Consider the following 17427-nt stretch of genomic DNA (forward strand, 5'->3'; position numbering starts at 1 on the left):
ACCAACACTGTTATATTAATGCACTTTTTACCTCTGTGATTACCTTCTATATAAGCTTCTGAAGACTGCCCCTTTATCTCAGTTCTTTTTGACAGACTTGCATTATATACAATTAGTGCTGACTCATAAATAACTCCACGGGAGTGCGCACAAGGTTATCTATATGGCATACATGAACTAGCACTGTCTGGCTGCGAAAAACTGTCAAAATGCACTGAGATAAGAGGCGGCCTTCAAGGGCTTAGATATTAGCATATGAGCCTACCTAGGTTTAGCTTTCAACTAAGAATACTAAGAGAACAAAGCAAATTTGATAAAAGTAAATTGGAAAGTTGTTTAAAATTGCATAATCTGTCTAAGTTTCATTGTGACTAGACTTTCCTTTTAGAGATACTAAACCCAATTTTTTTCTTTCATGAATCAGATAGAGCATGCAATTTTAAGCAACTTTCTAATTTACTCCTATTATCAATTTTTCTTTGTTCTCTTGCTATCTTTACTTAAAAAGCAGGAATGAAGCCGGCCCATTTTAGATTCAGCACCCTAGATAGCGCCTGCTTATTGGTGGCTACATTTAGCCACCAATAAGCAAGCGTAACCTAGGTTCTGAACCAAAAATGGGCCGGCTCCTAAGCTTTACATTCCTGCTTTTTAAATAAAGATAGAAAGAGAATGAAGAAAAATTGATAATAGGAGTAAATTAAAAAGTTGCATAAAATTGCTACTCTATCTGAGTCATTAAAGGGACAGTAAACACCAGAATGTTTGTTGTTTAAAAAGGTAGATAATCCCTTTATTACCCATTCCCCAGTTTTGCTCAACCAACAATTATAATAATATACTTTTTAACTCTGTGATTACCTTGTATCTATGGCTCTGCAAACTGCCCCCTTATTTCAGTTCTTTTGACAGACTTGCATTTTTAGCCAATCAGTGCTGACAATGTTATCTATGTGAAACACATGAACACATGAACTAACGCTCTCTAGTGGTGAAAAACTGTCAAAATGCTTTCAGATTAGAGGCAGCCTTCAAGGTCTAAGAAATAAGCATATGAACCTCCCGGTTTTTAATAATCCTATTAAAAACAAGGGCACTTTAATTCATCAAAATTGACATTTCACTAGTTCTCTTCAAAAACTTACCTTTTAATCCTGACAGCCGCTCCAGCGATTTCCCAGCCGTCGGAAGCCTCTTCATACGTCAGAAATGACAAATCCGGCTTCCTCCAATCACGGCTTCCCCCCGGGGGAATCATGGCCTGAAATAACGCCTTGATTGGAGGAAGCCGGATTCGTCATTTTGGACCCGCAAAGAGGGCTTGCGACGGGCGGAGGAAGCGCTGCAGCGGCTGTCAGGATTAAAAGGTTTTTGAAGAAAACAAATTAAATGTCAATTTTGATTAAAGTGCCCTTGTTTTTATTAGGATTGTAAAAAAACAGGCACTAAATCATCAAAATTGACCTTCACTTTAATACTGGTCTTGTCTGGTCATTTGGTGGAATATTGCTAATATCACTTGCTAGCTTCACTTATAAATGTTCCAGCATTGAGGAAGATCTCTCTGGCGGAGATACCCAGTCTGGGTATCAGGGTGTCCGTCACAAACAGCACAATGAGTTTTCTACTTTTACTGTTTTTTTTAATTTTTATTCCAGATCACATCTCCTTCTGATGCTCACGTTTGATAATAGGCTAATAAAGTTATAACCTTTTTTTTACCTTTATATTCATTATGAAAATCTGTGGTTTGGTTTATGTTCTTCCCAGACATTTTCGTGTTTACTAAAAGAAAACCAAAGAGATTAAACACAGAGTTAAAGTCTGTTACAAAGCAGCAATGCACTACTGACACATATGTAGCCACCAATCACCAGCTACCTTCCAGTAGTGAAAAATATATACATATTATTTTTAAACAAAGGATACAAAAAGAACAAACTAATTTAAAAATAAAAGTGTCTTAAAATGAAATGCTCCATCTGAATCATAAAAGTATGATTTTGACTTCCCTATACCTTTAAGTTTTTCAGTTCTGTACTGACCCCCCAAGGCAGAACATGCTGTGATCTGAGATGTAATTGCAGAAAATGCAGCAGAAAGGACAGGACACATGCAGGAAACGTTTGTGCTTTTGCTTCACAGCTCTGCTCCATAGCAGGCTTTTTTCTTTAAACAGCTCTATGCTCTGGCTGCACTGTATAAATTTTGCTTAGTGCAGCCAGAGCAAAGTGATGTTTTAAGAGAACAAATATGGTAAAGTGTTGCAAAGCTGTGCATTGATGATACTGGCTTTTAGGGATATTTTCATCCCCAACCCAAGCCTTTCCTAGCCTGTAAAGCTATTCATTCCCATTTTTTTCTGTTAAATTTCCTAAGGCTGCAGTTATTGGACGATCCAGAGTTTTACAAATTTGTATGCAGTTTAGCAAGGCAGTAGAACACCAGAGTGATAGGGAATGCATGAAACAGGAATTTTAAATTTAATTCAAAAATAGTTTTGATTATATTTGTTTTATTGGATTACCAGCCAGTCTCTGAAATTGTGTAATTTTGCACCCCAAATAGTAATCATATTTTAGTCACTAGAGAAGAACCATTTCAGAGATATATATATATATATATATATATATATATATATATATACACACACTTCTGTGGACTAAGTAGATTTTACCCTCATATACCGCTGTATATAACCCCGCCCTCAGTGTACATGAGAGACACACACCTTTCACATCACACAGTTTATCCAGTCGCTTGAAACCACAAGGAAGTTGTTGTTCTGACAGCTCAGATAAACACTTCCGGGTAAAGCAGTAAAAAAAAAAAAAATACTTTCTCCAATTAGTTGTGTCGAACCCGCCATATTTGTTAAGGGCAGTTTGCTTCGTTAGCTTTATTACACTGGGGCTACTGATTCTTACTAGAGGGCAGAGAGTGACGCACACAGCGAATCAAAATCACCAATCAGCGCTCCTGATCTGCTTTATTTTTGGTGGTCGGAGTAAGGCATTTTGGGAACTGTAGTCTTATGTTTTTTTTACTTTCCACACACACATAGGTAATAAGTTCAATATCCGTGCAGGTGTTAAAACTACACCTTGTGGCAAAGGATAAAATAGCTTGTTTGACTGAAAGAGCGGGTGTCATTTGAGGGTTGGGGCAGATAGGGATGGCTCAAATGAGGGACGGGGCAGCCTGGTGTTAATAACTTGAGTATAGACTGCTGTAAGAATACTAAGTGGGATTAAAGGGACATGAAACCCAAATTGTTTCTTTTCATCATTTAGATAGAGGATACAATTTCGAACAACTATCTAATTTACTTATATTATCTAATTTGTTTCATTCTCCTGATATCCTTTGGGATATCTAAATAGACTCAGTAGCTGCTGATTGATGGCTGCACAAATATGCTTCTTGTGATTGGTTCATCCATGTGCATTGCTATTTCTTCAACAAATGATATCTAAATAATGAAGCAAATTAGGTAAAAGAAGTAAATTGAAACATTGTTTAAAATTGTATTTCTCTATCTGAATTGTAAAAGAAATATTTTGAGTTTCATGTCCCTTTAAGTTTTACATGTTTTTGGTAGGACATTTTACTGACAGGATTTATCCATAGGCCCTCTTTGACAAACTGGATTTATTTCCACGTAAAAAATCCTAGAAAGTTGTTACTGCACATATATAAATAGTTCCGCAATAAACTCCATATGTAAAGATAGATAATCCCTTTATTACCCATTCCCCAGTTTTGCATAACCAACACTGTTATATAAATACACATTTTACCTCTGTAATTACCTTGTATCTAAGCCTCTGCAAACTGCCCTTTTTATTTCAGTTCTTTTGACAGACTTGCATTTTAGCCAATCAGTGCTGACACATAAATAACTCCACGACGTTAGCACAATTTTATCTATATGGCACACATGAACTAGCGCTGTCTACCTGTTAAAAACTGTCAAAATGCACAGGGGATAAGAGGCAGTTTCAGCATGAGCCTCCCTAGGCTTAGCTTTTAAAAAAGAATACCAAAAGAACAAAGCTAATTTGACGATAAAAGTAAATTGGAAAGTTATATAAAATTGCATGCCCTATCTGAATCATGAAAGTTTCATTTTAACATTCTACCAGTCCCACATTACAACAGGACGTCTCTGACAAAGACTGGGCATGTGCCTATGAAACGCGTACGAGTTTGTTACTGCACTTGGGGTTACAATCTTTCCATATAAAGTGAATAGTTCCACAATAAACACAGTGTATATTGTTAGTATCACTTGTGAACATTTATTGTATTCTATGTGAACATTAATTGTATTCTAGTAGGACTTTCTTCTTACATTATGTATCCACAGGCTACCAGTCCCACATTACAACAGGCCGTCTCATGTGAAACGCGTAAGAGGTTGTTACTGCACATGGGGTTATAAGCTTTCTGCATAAAGTGTATAGTTACACAGTGAACTCAGTACATATTATTAGTATTACTTGTGGGCATTAATTATATTCTGTTAGACCTTTCTACTGACAAAATATGTCTACAGGCTTACCAGTACAACAGGACCTCTCTCATAAAGCATGGGAGTGTCCATGTAAAACACGTAAGAGTTTGTTACTGCACATGGGGTTACAAGCTTTCTGCATATATATTATAGTTGCACAGTGAACTCAGTACATATTATTAGTATCAATTGTGGACATTAATTATATTCTGTTAGGGCTTTCTACTGACAAAATATGTCTACAGGCTGACCACTACAACAGGACCTCTCTCATAATGCATGGGAGTGTCCATGGGAAACGCGTAAGAGTTTGTTACTGCTCATGAGGTTATAAGCTTTCTACATAAAATGTATAGTTGTATAATAAACTCAGTATATATTATTATCTCTTCTGAACATTTATTGTATTCTATTAGAACCTGATAACAGGATACATCCGTAGACTATACCAGTCCCACAGTACAACAGGACCTCTCTCATAAAGCATGGGCGTTTCCATGTGAAACACGTAAGAGTTTGTTACTGCACATGGGGTTACAAGCTTTCTACATAAAGTGTATAGTTTTACACCCCAAGGCAGAACAGTGTGCAATGTGCAATCTCATCGCAGAAAATGCAGTGTGTCTGCAGAAAGAGACCGGCCGTGACAGTAACAAAAAAATTGCCTGCACTTTTAATTTTTACCTGCAGGTGTTACTGTCACAGTGTAAATATTTCCTACGTTCCTCTCTTTTCAATTTCCTACTACTCCTGAATTCCAGTGCGGTACAAGGAACAGCACATTGCAGAAAAGGTAAGTCAGGGCTTAACAAATCTTTTCTAGGAGCCAACCAATATACTTAGGAGACAGATTTTTTTTTTTTAAATAAATGTGTGTTAATATATAGAAGTGTGTGTGTGTGTGTTAATATGTGTGTGTTAATGTATGTGTGTGTGTGTGATTTATGTGTGTGTTAATGTGTGTGTGTGAATATGTGTGTGTGTGTGTTAATGTGTGAATGTGTGTGTGTTAATGTGTGTGTGTATGTTAATGTGTGTGTTAATATGTCTGTGTGTGTGATTTATGTGTGTGTGTTAATGTGTGTGTGTTAATGTGTGTTTATGTGTGTGTGTTAATATGTGTGTGTGTGTGTGTGTGTGTTAGTGTGTGTGTGTTAGTGTGTGTGCTAATGTGTGTGTGTGTGTTAATATGTGTGTGTTAATATGTGTGTGTGTGTTAATCTGTGTGTGTGTTAATGTGTGTGTTTGTGTGTGAATATGTGTGTGTGTGTGTGTGTGTTAATGTGTGTGTGTGTGAATATGTGTGTATGTGTGTGTGTGTGAATGTGTGTGTGTTTGTTAATGTGTGTGTGTTAATGAGTGTGTGTGTTAATGTGTGTGTGTGAATATGTGTGCGTGTGTGTGTGTTAATGTGTGTGTGTGTTAATCATATACATCAGCAGTATAAGCATGGAGCAGCAGCCCCTCCAAAATAAGCATATAGACCCCAGCAGTACAGTAGAGCAGGTTCTGACACTGTGGGAACGTACAGTAGACATCAGCGAGGCTGTACATGAACCTGTCCTCATGCACACGAGTAAGGACAACAAACACAGCAATACCAGCTCTTTAGAGACACTGCAGAAAAATTTTCACTAAAATAAAATCTCATAGAAAATGAAAATAAGTTCTGCCTCTGGGGTTTTACAATAAACTTAGTACATATTATTATTATCTCTTCTGAACATTTATTGTATTCTATTAGAACCTGATAACAGGATGCGTCCACAGAAGTATATATGCCAGCCCCACAGTACAACAGAACCTTTCTCACAAAGCATGGGCGTTGTTACTGCACATGGGGTTACAGCTCTCTACATAAAGTGTATATTTCTACAATAAACTCAGTACATATTATTATCTCTTCTGAACATTTATTGTATTTTATTAGGACTTGCTAACAGGATGCCTCTGCAGTACAGCAGGACGTCTCTGACAAAGAGTGGGCATGTCCATGTGAAACGCGTAAGCGGTTGTTACTGCACATGGGGTTATAAGCTTTCCACATAAAGCGTATAGTTCTACAATAAACTCAGTACATATTATTATCTCTTCTGAACATTTATTGTATTTTATTAGGACTTGCTAACAGGATGCCTCTGCAGTACAGCAGGACGTCTCTGACAAAGAGTGGGCGTGACCATGTGAAACGCGTAAGCGGTTGTTACTGCACATGTGGTTATAAGCTTTCCAAATAAAGTGTACAGTTGCACAATAAAATCAGTACATATTAATAGTATCACTTGTGGACATTAATTATATTCTGTTAGGCCTTTCTACTGACAACATATGTCTACAGGATTACCAGTCCCACACTACAACAGGACCTCTCTCATAAAACATGGGCATGTCCATGTGAAACGCGTAAGAGTTTGTTACTGCACATGGGGTTACAAGCTTTCTACATAAAGTGTATAGTTGTACAATAAACTCAGTACATATTATTATTATCTCTTCTGAACATTTATTGTATACTTTTAGAACCTGATAACAGGATCCGTCCGCAGGCTATACCAGTCCCACAGTACAACATGATCTTTCAAAGCATAGGTGTGTTCATGTGAAACGCGTAAGAGTTTGTTACTGCACATAGGGTTACAAGCTTTCCACATAAAGTGTATAGTTGCACAATGAACTCAGTACTAATTATTAGTATCACTTATGGGCATTAATTGTATTCTATTAGACCTTTCTACTGACAGACTTTGTCTACCGGCTTACCAGTCCCACAATGCAACAGACCACTCTGACAAATGTGAAACAAATAAGAGAATGTTCCTGCACAAGGTTACACATTTTTCACATAGAGTTTATATTTCCACAATAAACTCATGTGTTAGTAGCATCATTCATGGACCTTTATTATGTTCTAATATGACTTTTTACAGACAGTATATGTTTACAAACTTAAAGGGACATTAAACACTAAATAAATGCTAGATGGAATGATGCATTCAAAGAAAAGATTAGTCTGAGAATAACATGTAGATGTATTTTATAAAGTTTCATTAGCTGTTTAAATATTGACAAAATAAGTGTAAAGTGTTAGTGTCTATAAAACAATGGGAGCAGCCATGTTGTAACTTAGGTTACCTTCTCTACTGTGGCCAATTAGAGACATTTATAAATAGGTCACTAGAGTGTGCAGCCAATGACTGTGTTCTGCACTTCCATTTCTAACAGCAACTGAAAAGCTCACAGTTTCATAATGGAATTACAGGAAAAGGGGACAAAATAATAAATAAAAGTATATTGCAGAGGTTTCTTTTATATATATATATATATATATATATATATATATATATATATATATATGTATGGTTTCTCATTTTATTTTACCATCGCAAAGTGTTTAATATCCTCATTTTATTTTACCATCGCAAAGTGTTTAAATTAACAGTCCCACAGTGCAACAGGGCTAACAGTCCATCTCACCGCATGTTAAATACAAACTGCATAGGACTGAGAGACCTATGCTGATTGAGAATTATGGGTGTGGCAATGACAGGAAATACAAAAATAATAGATGGGAGGTTGTGGGTGTGGTTAAGGCAGGTGCAGAGTTAGGATAAATTGGACATTCTACGCAGTGATTGCTTGATCAATGCAGAAGCTCATTTATAACTTATTTTGCTATGACAGAGGCAATAAAATAAACATACTCAAGATTATGCCTCAAACCTGCAAAACTATGTAGATTTTGCTAACAAAATTCCAGTTTTAAATGTCTTCAAAACATTTATTTTGTATGCAAATCTTTATGTAATGCCATAAAAGGGCAAAAAGACAATAAGTTATAGCCTTTTATTATTGCACTATTAGTTGCATATATTTATGTGTTTAACGCTTGCAAATAGTTTAAACACATAGGTAAATTGATATCAAAACCCACATTTTTTCTTACATGATTCAGATTTTAAGCAACTTTCTAATTTACTCATATTATCAAATTTTCTTCATTCTCTTGGTATCTTTATTTAAAAAAGCAAGAATGTAAGTTTAGATGCCGGCCCATTTTTGGTTCAGCACCCTGGGTAGCGCTTGCTACATTTAGCCACCAATCAGCAAGTAGTACCCAGGTGCTGAACCAAAAATGGACTGGCTTCTAAGCTTATATTCCTGATTTTCAAATAAAGATAGCAAGAGAACCAAGAAAAATCAATAATAGGAGTAAATTAGAAAATCGCTTAAAATTGCTGCTCTATCTGAATCATGAAAGAAAAAAAATGGGTTTCATATTTTAATGTGGTTTCCATTGACTTGTTATACAAGCAGCAGAGTATAAATGTATGGTAAATTGTTCATTTATGTTTATTTTTGTATATGAAATAATTGTTTCTGTTAATTAAATGCACTTACCAAAATCCAAAAAACCTGGTGTAATCTATATGTATTTTAAAAGTAGTTATATAAATCACCACTAGATGGAGACATAGACCATATAATAGAATTGTATATTCCTCTATATTACATTCTTATTCATATTGAATTTCCCATTATTTGGAGTAGAGTTATATGCTACCAATTTCCTATCCGTAAGGGATTTCTAAGAAAGATTTAAAATGTAGGATGGGAATATTATATGTGATACAACCACTTTAAAATAGAAATGTTTTCACATGAACACAAAAAATAAGTGAAATTATTCATTTGTTTTAACATCCAGGGCTATGCTATTATTTCACTTGTAAAAACATAATATTAATATAATTGGTGGAATATATTATTTTATTAAAGATATTGTGCTAAGCTGACATGGATTTGAATTGCACACATCACTTCTGGTTGTGCTAGAAAACTGTATTGTTAATTGGACAACATAATGATTCCTATAATTGCTTCTGGGTTCTTGGATAATAGGGTTGCCAGGTGTTCAGTATTCAACCGGACAGTCCAGTATTTGAAGAGGCATCCCAGTAAAATCTTCACAAAAATACTGGACACCTAAATGTAAGTGTTAAAGGGACAGTCTACTCCAAAATTGTTATTGTTTTTAAAGGTAGATAATCCCTTTATTACCCATTTCCCCAGTTTTGCTTAACCAACACGGGTCGGTTATATTAATATACTTGTTATTACCTTGTATCTAAGCCTCTGCAGACTGCCCCTTGTCTCAGTTCTTTTGACAGGCTTGCATTCTAGCCAAATAGTGCTGACTCATAAATAACTCTACAGGAGTGAGCACAATCTAATCTATATACACACATGAACTAGTGCTCTCTAGCTGGGAAAAAACTGTCAAAATGCACTGAGATAAGAGGCGTCTTTCAACGGCTTAGAAACTAGGGGTCAAGTCCTACAAAAAAAAGTGTGTGAACTCACTAAGACTTCCACCCCCTCACAATTAATATGTTTATAATCTGTACACTTTGGTTAAGGAAAGCAAATTAAATTCAATAAAGGGTTGAATGGTTGCCTTTGGGCCTGAAAATCCTCGTCTGTTACAGAGGCTCGCCCACTTAAAGGGACACTGAACCCAATTTTTTTCTTTCATGATTCAGATAGAGCAGCAATTTTAAGCAACTTTCTAATTTACACCTATTATCACATTTTCTTCATTCTCTTGGTATCTTTATTTGAAAAGCAAGAAATGTAAGTTTAGATGCCGGCCCATTTTTTTGTGAACAACCTGGGTTGTTCTTGCTGATTGGTGGATACATTTACCCACCAATAAACAAGTGCTGTCCAGGGTCTGAACCAAAAATTGGCTGGGTCCTTAGCTTAGATGCCTTATTTTTCAAATAAAGATAGCAAGAGAATGAAGACAAAAATGATTATATGAGTAAATTAGAAAATTGCTTAAAATTGCTGCTCTATCTGAATCATGTAAGAAAAAAAATTGGGTTTCATATTTTAATGTGGTTTCCATTGACTTGTTATACAAGCAGCAGAGTATAAATGTATGGAAAATTGTTCCTTTATGTTTATTTTTGTATATGAAATAAGTGTTTCTGTTAATTAAAAGCACTTACCAAAATCCAAAAAACCTGGTGTAATCTATATGTATTTTAAAATTAGTTATATAAATCACCACTAGATGGAGACATAGACCATATAATAGAATTGTATATTCCTCTCTATTACGTTCTTATTCACATTGAATTTCCCATTACTTGGAGTAGAGTTATATGCTACCAATTTCCTATCCATAAGGGATTTCTAAGAAAGATTTAAAATGTAGGATGGGAATATTATATGTGATACAACCACTTTAAAATAGATGTGTTTTGGGGGGCGGAGCCAACTGCCGAATGGAGTAGACACTTTCATGTAGAGCTCCTGAACCAAGCGTTATATTAAATGACCAAAAAGCTGTTTTTTCACTCAGAAAATAACCAACTCCTGCTCTACCTCAACTTGTATTTGCTGCGAATCTACTCCAGTTCATTAGACAGATACTCTAAGGACATAGCTCCGACGCAAGGCTCCTACATGAAGCAGCTCTGAGGCTCTCAGAATTAAGACGCCATCTTAAGCCTCTCTCTGCAACACAGTGAAGTGGAATATTTTAGCATAAGGCTGCAAAACGAGCAACAGGTGGATAGACTAGTGGGAGAAAATTTCCGCCGAACCCCCCCCCCTTCTTTGTTTCCCTTACTGGTATCTGGGCCACAGCTTTGCTAACGGAGCATATTAGATAACGATCTCTGCAACCCCTGTCGATGGCTGGCATTGTATGTCCCTCATACCTCAACAAACACATGGAACGCAGAGAAGAGAGGGATTTCATGATACTCCAACGCTTAGATGATCATTTTGCTGACCTCCGACAAAGCTTGCTAGCAGTAATGGAACTAGCAAGACATCTGCCACAAGCTTCACAGACAACCCTACAACACGGAAGCCTGGAGATCCCCCTCCGGATCACTAGAATACGGACCCCAAGAGAGGGTGAAGCATCTACTGGCCAGAGTCCCTCAGAGTTTGTGGGTGAGCTGCCCCACATTAAGTTCCTAGACACCGGGACAATACCTAATAGCGGGCCAAATGACACACTACACACACCCACAACTACGATTGAGCCGCATACTCCCCTTCCTCAAGTGATCTTCAGCTGTGATGGAGAGAAAATACTCATTGGGGACTTGGTTTCATTTAATGAAACAAACAAACAAACAAACGAGCAGTGCGCTCTTTCTTGCCCTCACCACATATGATAGTACTTCCGGTATTCGGCACACAGGAGAGTGGGGATGACGTATGAGTCACATGAGCCAGTAAAGGAACAGCGGCGTATCCGTTCTATACGCCAGATAAACAGGTGATCCAAAATACAAACAGTAGTTCCAATACCGGTATAGGATAAAAAGTTCCAACTTTATTCTTCATGCATAAAAACAGCAAAAAGGCAAAGTACAGTCCAGCTAGAGCACAGCACAAACTAAAATTTAAAGGTATATAACACTTAGATAGATTTAAATATTCAAAATAATTATTTCCCTCTTGAACAGTGTATAAATTGTATGTATATACATCTAGCAAAATAACATAAAATAACAGCAGTAAAGGGCATATGTAATTTGAAAATTATAGTTACATTATGATTTTAAAAGAATGTAAAGAGAAAGCTATGATTCATGAAATTACATAGCTTACAAAAGGAATCCACAACTATTCATGCTCCTCACTGCATTCTATGAAAGGATATCCCAATTAGTATATCAATAATCGTTCTTAAACTTATTTTATCTTTACACTTAATAATGTATTACTTTAATCACAATAAACCCAATTAAATGTATTTATATATACAAATCCCTATATGCAAAGATCTATGTCTCTTCTTAGATTTAGACCATGAGGCATGGATGTATTCAGAGTGAATATCCAATATACCTGTCTTAAATTAAGTTTATTTTGTCTATTGCCCCCTCTTCTCCATCGTGGAATATGGTCAATACCTTGCAAGGACAATAGTGACGCATCAGAATTATGAAATGTTTTAAAATGTCTCGCAATCGGGGTGTCAGATTCCGGATCCTCTATTGAACGCACATGTTCTAGGAAACGTTCTTTTAGGGGTCTTTTAGATCTCCCCACATACTGTTTGGAGCACCCCCTGCATGTCAAAAGATAAATGGTATGTGTAGTAACACAGGTTATGTAGAACTTGATTTGATGACTTTTTCCAGTATTTGTAGAGGTAAAAAATTCACCTTCACTAACAGATTCACAAGTTTTGCATATTCTGTGTCTACATTTAAAAAAGCCTTTCCTCTGTTTGAGCCAACAATTGTGATTAGCTCTCGGTAAATCAGAAGGAGATACATAATTGCCCAAAGTTTTTCCTTTTTTAGAGATAAAATGGCAACCTTCACTGACTATCCCTTTAAGGATTGGATCTGTGTGTAAAATAGGTAGGCATTCCCTAATTATTTTACAGATTTTATTATATTCAAGACTATAAGTCGTGATGAATTTCGGTTTGCCAATTTCGTGATGATCTCTATTTTTATTCTTATATTGCAGTAATTTGTCCCTAGGTATGGTATCTACCTCTTTTCGTGCTTTATCCAAAGTAGTCTCATTGTATCCTCTTTCTTTAAGTCTCTGTGTAATTATGTCTGCTTGCCTCTTGTAATTACTTTCGTTTGTACAATTCCTCTTGGCCCTAATATATTGACCTTTAGGGATTCCTTGTAATGTATGCCTTGGATGACAAGAGTTAAAGTCAAGGATAGTGTTACCTGCTGTTACCTTCCTGTACAAATCAGTTTCTATCACCCCTGTGTCTATATTACCAATGATAGTTATATCCAAAAAGTTAATTCTGTCTTCACTTTGTTCGCCCACCAATCTGATGTTATGGTCATTATCATTAAGATATGTGCAAAAATCATCCACTGTGCTCTCCGCACAGTCCAAAATAAATATAAGATCGTCAATGTATCTGGCAAAAAACACAATATTATGTCGATAGGGGTTCCTATCCCCAAAGAAGTGGAAAAGCTCCCACCATCCCATAAAGAGATTGGCGTAGCAGGGGGCAAATTTAGCCCCCATAGCAGTTCCACGTCTCTGGAGATAGAAACCCCCATCGAACATAAAAAAATTGTGAGACAGAAGATATTCAATAGAGTTAAGCAAAAACTGTTTAGTCGCTGGATTAAAATTACTTTTGTTGTTTAGAAAAAAATCTATTGCTTGTAGACCCTTAACATGTGTAATTGAGGTGTATAGAGATGCCACATCCACCACCAGGAATCTATAATTAGATTTCCATTCCACAGTCTTAAGCTTTAAGAGTAAAGAGGTAGTGTCCTGTATAAAACTAGGAAGTGCTTTTACAATTGGTTGGAGAAACCTGTCAATCAGATCGAAAAGGGGTTCGTTTAGAGAATTAATGCTGGCTATAATAGGACGTCCAGGGGGTTAACAATGTCCTTATGAATCTTGGGTAGGTAATGATATATAGGAGTGACAGGATGTTCAGGAACCAACATATCTTTAATGGCCTCAGTAATAATGTTATTATACCTTGCGTATATAACTAGCTCTTCCAATTTATTTTTGAAATTTTGAGTGGGATTATCCTTTAGTTTAATATACACATCCCTATCCTGTAGCTGGCTGTTAGCTTCTTTTATGTAGTTAACCCTATCCAGGACCACTACATTGCCCCCCTTATCAGATGGTCTAATAGTAATGGTGTCATTTTGATTTAATTTGTCTAAGGCAGCTCTTTCCTTAAAGGACAAATTCATTCTGTTGTGTTTAGGTTTACTATTTAATGTCTTTAGTTTGTCCTCAACCACTTTTTGAAAAATTTCCACTGCATTAGATCTTGAATGTACAGGATAGAAATCACTTTTTTTCTTAAATTTACTCAAATTGATATTTTTTTCGGTTATTAAACCTTCAGTATTCACAACATCTTTATCTAAAAGTTCCTGTAAATCAGTGACACAACAAATATCAGAAAATGTCAGGTTGTCTTGGTAAATAGCTCCCTCTGATCGTGTACTCACTAAGTTAGTGGTTTCATCCTGTGTCCTCTCAGCATCTATAAAATGTTTACGCAAAATTAATTTGCGCACAAATTTGTTAATGTCCACAATTGTGTTGAACAAATTAAAATGCTGAGAGGGGACAAAGTTCAAACCTCTAGACAATACTTTTTGTTTTATATCAGTAAGTTGTACACTAGACAAATTCAAAACATTATTGTCCTTTATGCATATTTCTTTTGCCGATTTCCTGCTCTCGTTTGATAAGGATTCGATTGTTTCTTTAGGGTCTCTTCTACATTCTCCTCTCCCCCCTTGTCCACAGTCTGTTTTTTTGCCTTTCCCCCTTTTGCCTCTATGTATGTTTTCTTTTTTACTGCTGGTAGAGTCTCTCGCTGGTCGTTTTTTGAGGCACTGGTAGATGGCATTTCTTGTGTAGTTTGTAGAACCGTGGGGGTGAGTTCCTCAACATAATTCTCACCGTCTGAAGACTCTATTTCATACTCAGTGTCAGAGAAAGTGACCTGCTTTTTAGATTTACTTTTATTTCTATACCACCTCCTTCTCTTTTTAGGATCCCCATTCTCATTAGAATCCCATCTGTAAACAGAATGATGGTCATAATCATGTTTGTCCCTAAGAATTTTCCTGGACTTGAATTCCCAGAGCTCCTGACGAAATGTCTGCATATTCTAGCTGGACTGTACTTTGCCTTTTTGCTGTTTTTTTTCATTTAATGAACCTAGCAGCTCCTATCGCCATCCCACGGGGGTCTTCTCTGCCCTTCTGCTTGAACTCGGAAGGGTACTGGGACAAACTCTGAGCCTCATGTATAAACTTCATCGATTTGGCTTAGAGGATTCAAAATCTGGTATTGGCTAGACGAACTCATAGCCTCATATTTGCTTCTAAGTGGTGTACTTGACATTAATTATCTCCAAGTTTAAACAATCCTTTTCCCTTCCTATGTTATGCTACCAGTCTCTTACAGGCAACAACACCGTTAAGTTATATTGTGTGTTTCTATTTTATTTAACAGGCTGTAGTTTTAACAGTGTCTGCTATGACTGTTTTTTTTCCACATATTACTTGATGGGGGATATTTAAGTATTTAAATTGTTCTTAAGTGTTAAAGATTTGACTCAGAAAGCTCTTTCAACACCACTAACACTATACTCTTACAGTAACAACTATTATGTAGATAGGAGAGCCCCTAGAACATTAGCTGAAATAATAGAGATGGTTGAAATCGCTATTTTCATCTAGAAATGACCCCTTACAGTTGAAACTTGACTCCTTACAAATCCCATGCATACAGCTACAAAGTTTAGATCAGTGACTTTACTCATTCATTAATGGGTGTTACTCGAGTTTTAAATTTCCCATTCATGCTCTCCTATTATACACACCTATACCTATAACCCTATGACTACATATTTTTGGGCACCAACCAATATTACACCACCCCAGGGGACCACTTCATTTAGAGATAGTTAAGGCACATTTCCTACCAAAGATTAATAATTGATATAGGGGTTTTCCTCATACATAGCTCTAGACAACATATCTCAGCGTTCTGACTTATCCCCAATTCTCTAATCCCTCCTACTGCTCCTTTATTTTAATGCCTTTATAACCCTAGATACCAGAAACCCCTACTCGAGCGGCTCTGGCCCGCTGCATTTTTCCCTTACTCCTATCTTACTCATGTAACTGACATTTAACATTTATTTCTACACTTAACTGGTCCAGCTGTGACCCGCATAGTAGTTACCCCAATATTTCGTAAATTAAAGAAAAAATGAGGTTTTAAACATTCAGGCTCTATGATTTAATTACCTATCACTCCTTATAGTATTCCAGAAGCTATCCTATTTCTTTTACTATATTTCTAAGAAGGACTTGGACTCTCTTTGAGACAGCTCTGCCTTTTAATAGATAATTAGCCTATGTTGATCTAGAAATGCTACTTCCTATAGCTACCTAAGAGTAACATCTGTTTAACACTCATAAGCCTGTAACATCTTGTTATTTATTTCTGTATATGTTGTATACCTCAATAAAAATCTTTATTTAAAAAAAAAATAGATATGTTTTCACATGAACATTTTTTTTTTTTTTTTTTTAAATAGCTAGAAAACCGTATTGTTAATTGGACTGAATGATTCCTATAATTGCTTCTGGGTTCTTGGATAGGGTTGCCAGGTGTCCAATATTCAACTGGACAGTCCAGTATTTTAAGAGGCAGCCCAATAAAATCTTCACAAAAATCATCTAGGAGTGGGAGGGGGGAAATCAATATTTGGCCAGGGATCTGGGAGGGGAAATTGAGGGGGCAGCTACACTACAGAAAATTTATCTTTAAGATAAAAATAACAGTTTTTTTTTCAGCAAACTGGGTACTGGCAGACAGTTGCCAGTACCCAAGATGTCGGCAACTAGGTAGAGGGGGGGTTAGAGAGCTGTTTGGGGGGGGGGATCAGGGATGTTGGGGGCTAAGGGGGGATCCAACACTGAAGAATAACTAATAAATAAATAAAATATGAAAAAATGCCTTTTATTTTAGTACTGGCAGAGTTTCTGCCAGTACTTAAAATGGCGGTGACAATTGTGGGGTGGGGGAGGGAAGGGAGCTGTTTGAGGGGGTCAGGAAGGGATCAGGGGGTGGGATGTGTCATGAGGGAGACTGATCTCTACACTAAAGCTAAAATGAACCCTACAAGCTACCTAATTAACCCCTTAACTGCTGGGTATAATACACGTGTGGCACACAGCAGCATTTTGTGGACTTCTAATTACCAAAAAGCAATGCCAAAGCCATTCATGTCTGCTATTTCTAAAGGGGATCCCAGAGAAGCATTTACAAACATTTGTGCCATGACCGCTCTAACTGTTTGTAAATAATTTCAGTGAGAAACCTAAAAT

The 17427-nt window shown here is 36.5% G+C and overlaps 1 protein-coding gene across 1 annotated transcript in view; it reads right to left on the reverse strand.

Moving 5' to 3' along the window:
• Positions 1 to 2791, reverse strand: part of LOC128666914 (gastrula zinc finger protein XlCGF26.1-like) — a 55839-nt gene extending 53048 nt beyond the window's left edge. The window contains exons 1-2 of the mRNA XM_053721729.1: positions 2732 to 2791; positions 1723 to 1785 (exon numbers count right to left, since the gene is read on the reverse strand). Of these exons, the coding sequence (XP_053577704.1) occupies positions 1723 to 1774 (52 nt within the window). The 5' untranslated portion in view covers positions 1775 to 1785; positions 2732 to 2791. The remainder of the gene's footprint in view (positions 1 to 1722; positions 1786 to 2731) is intronic.
• Positions 2792 to 17427: the final 14636 nt, after the last annotated feature.

This window comes from Bombina bombina, chromosome 7 (genome assembly GCF_027579735.1).
Source record: "Bombina bombina isolate aBomBom1 chromosome 7, aBomBom1.pri, whole genome shotgun sequence".
NCBI lineage: Eukaryota > Metazoa > Chordata > Amphibia > Anura > Bombinatoridae > Bombina > Bombina bombina.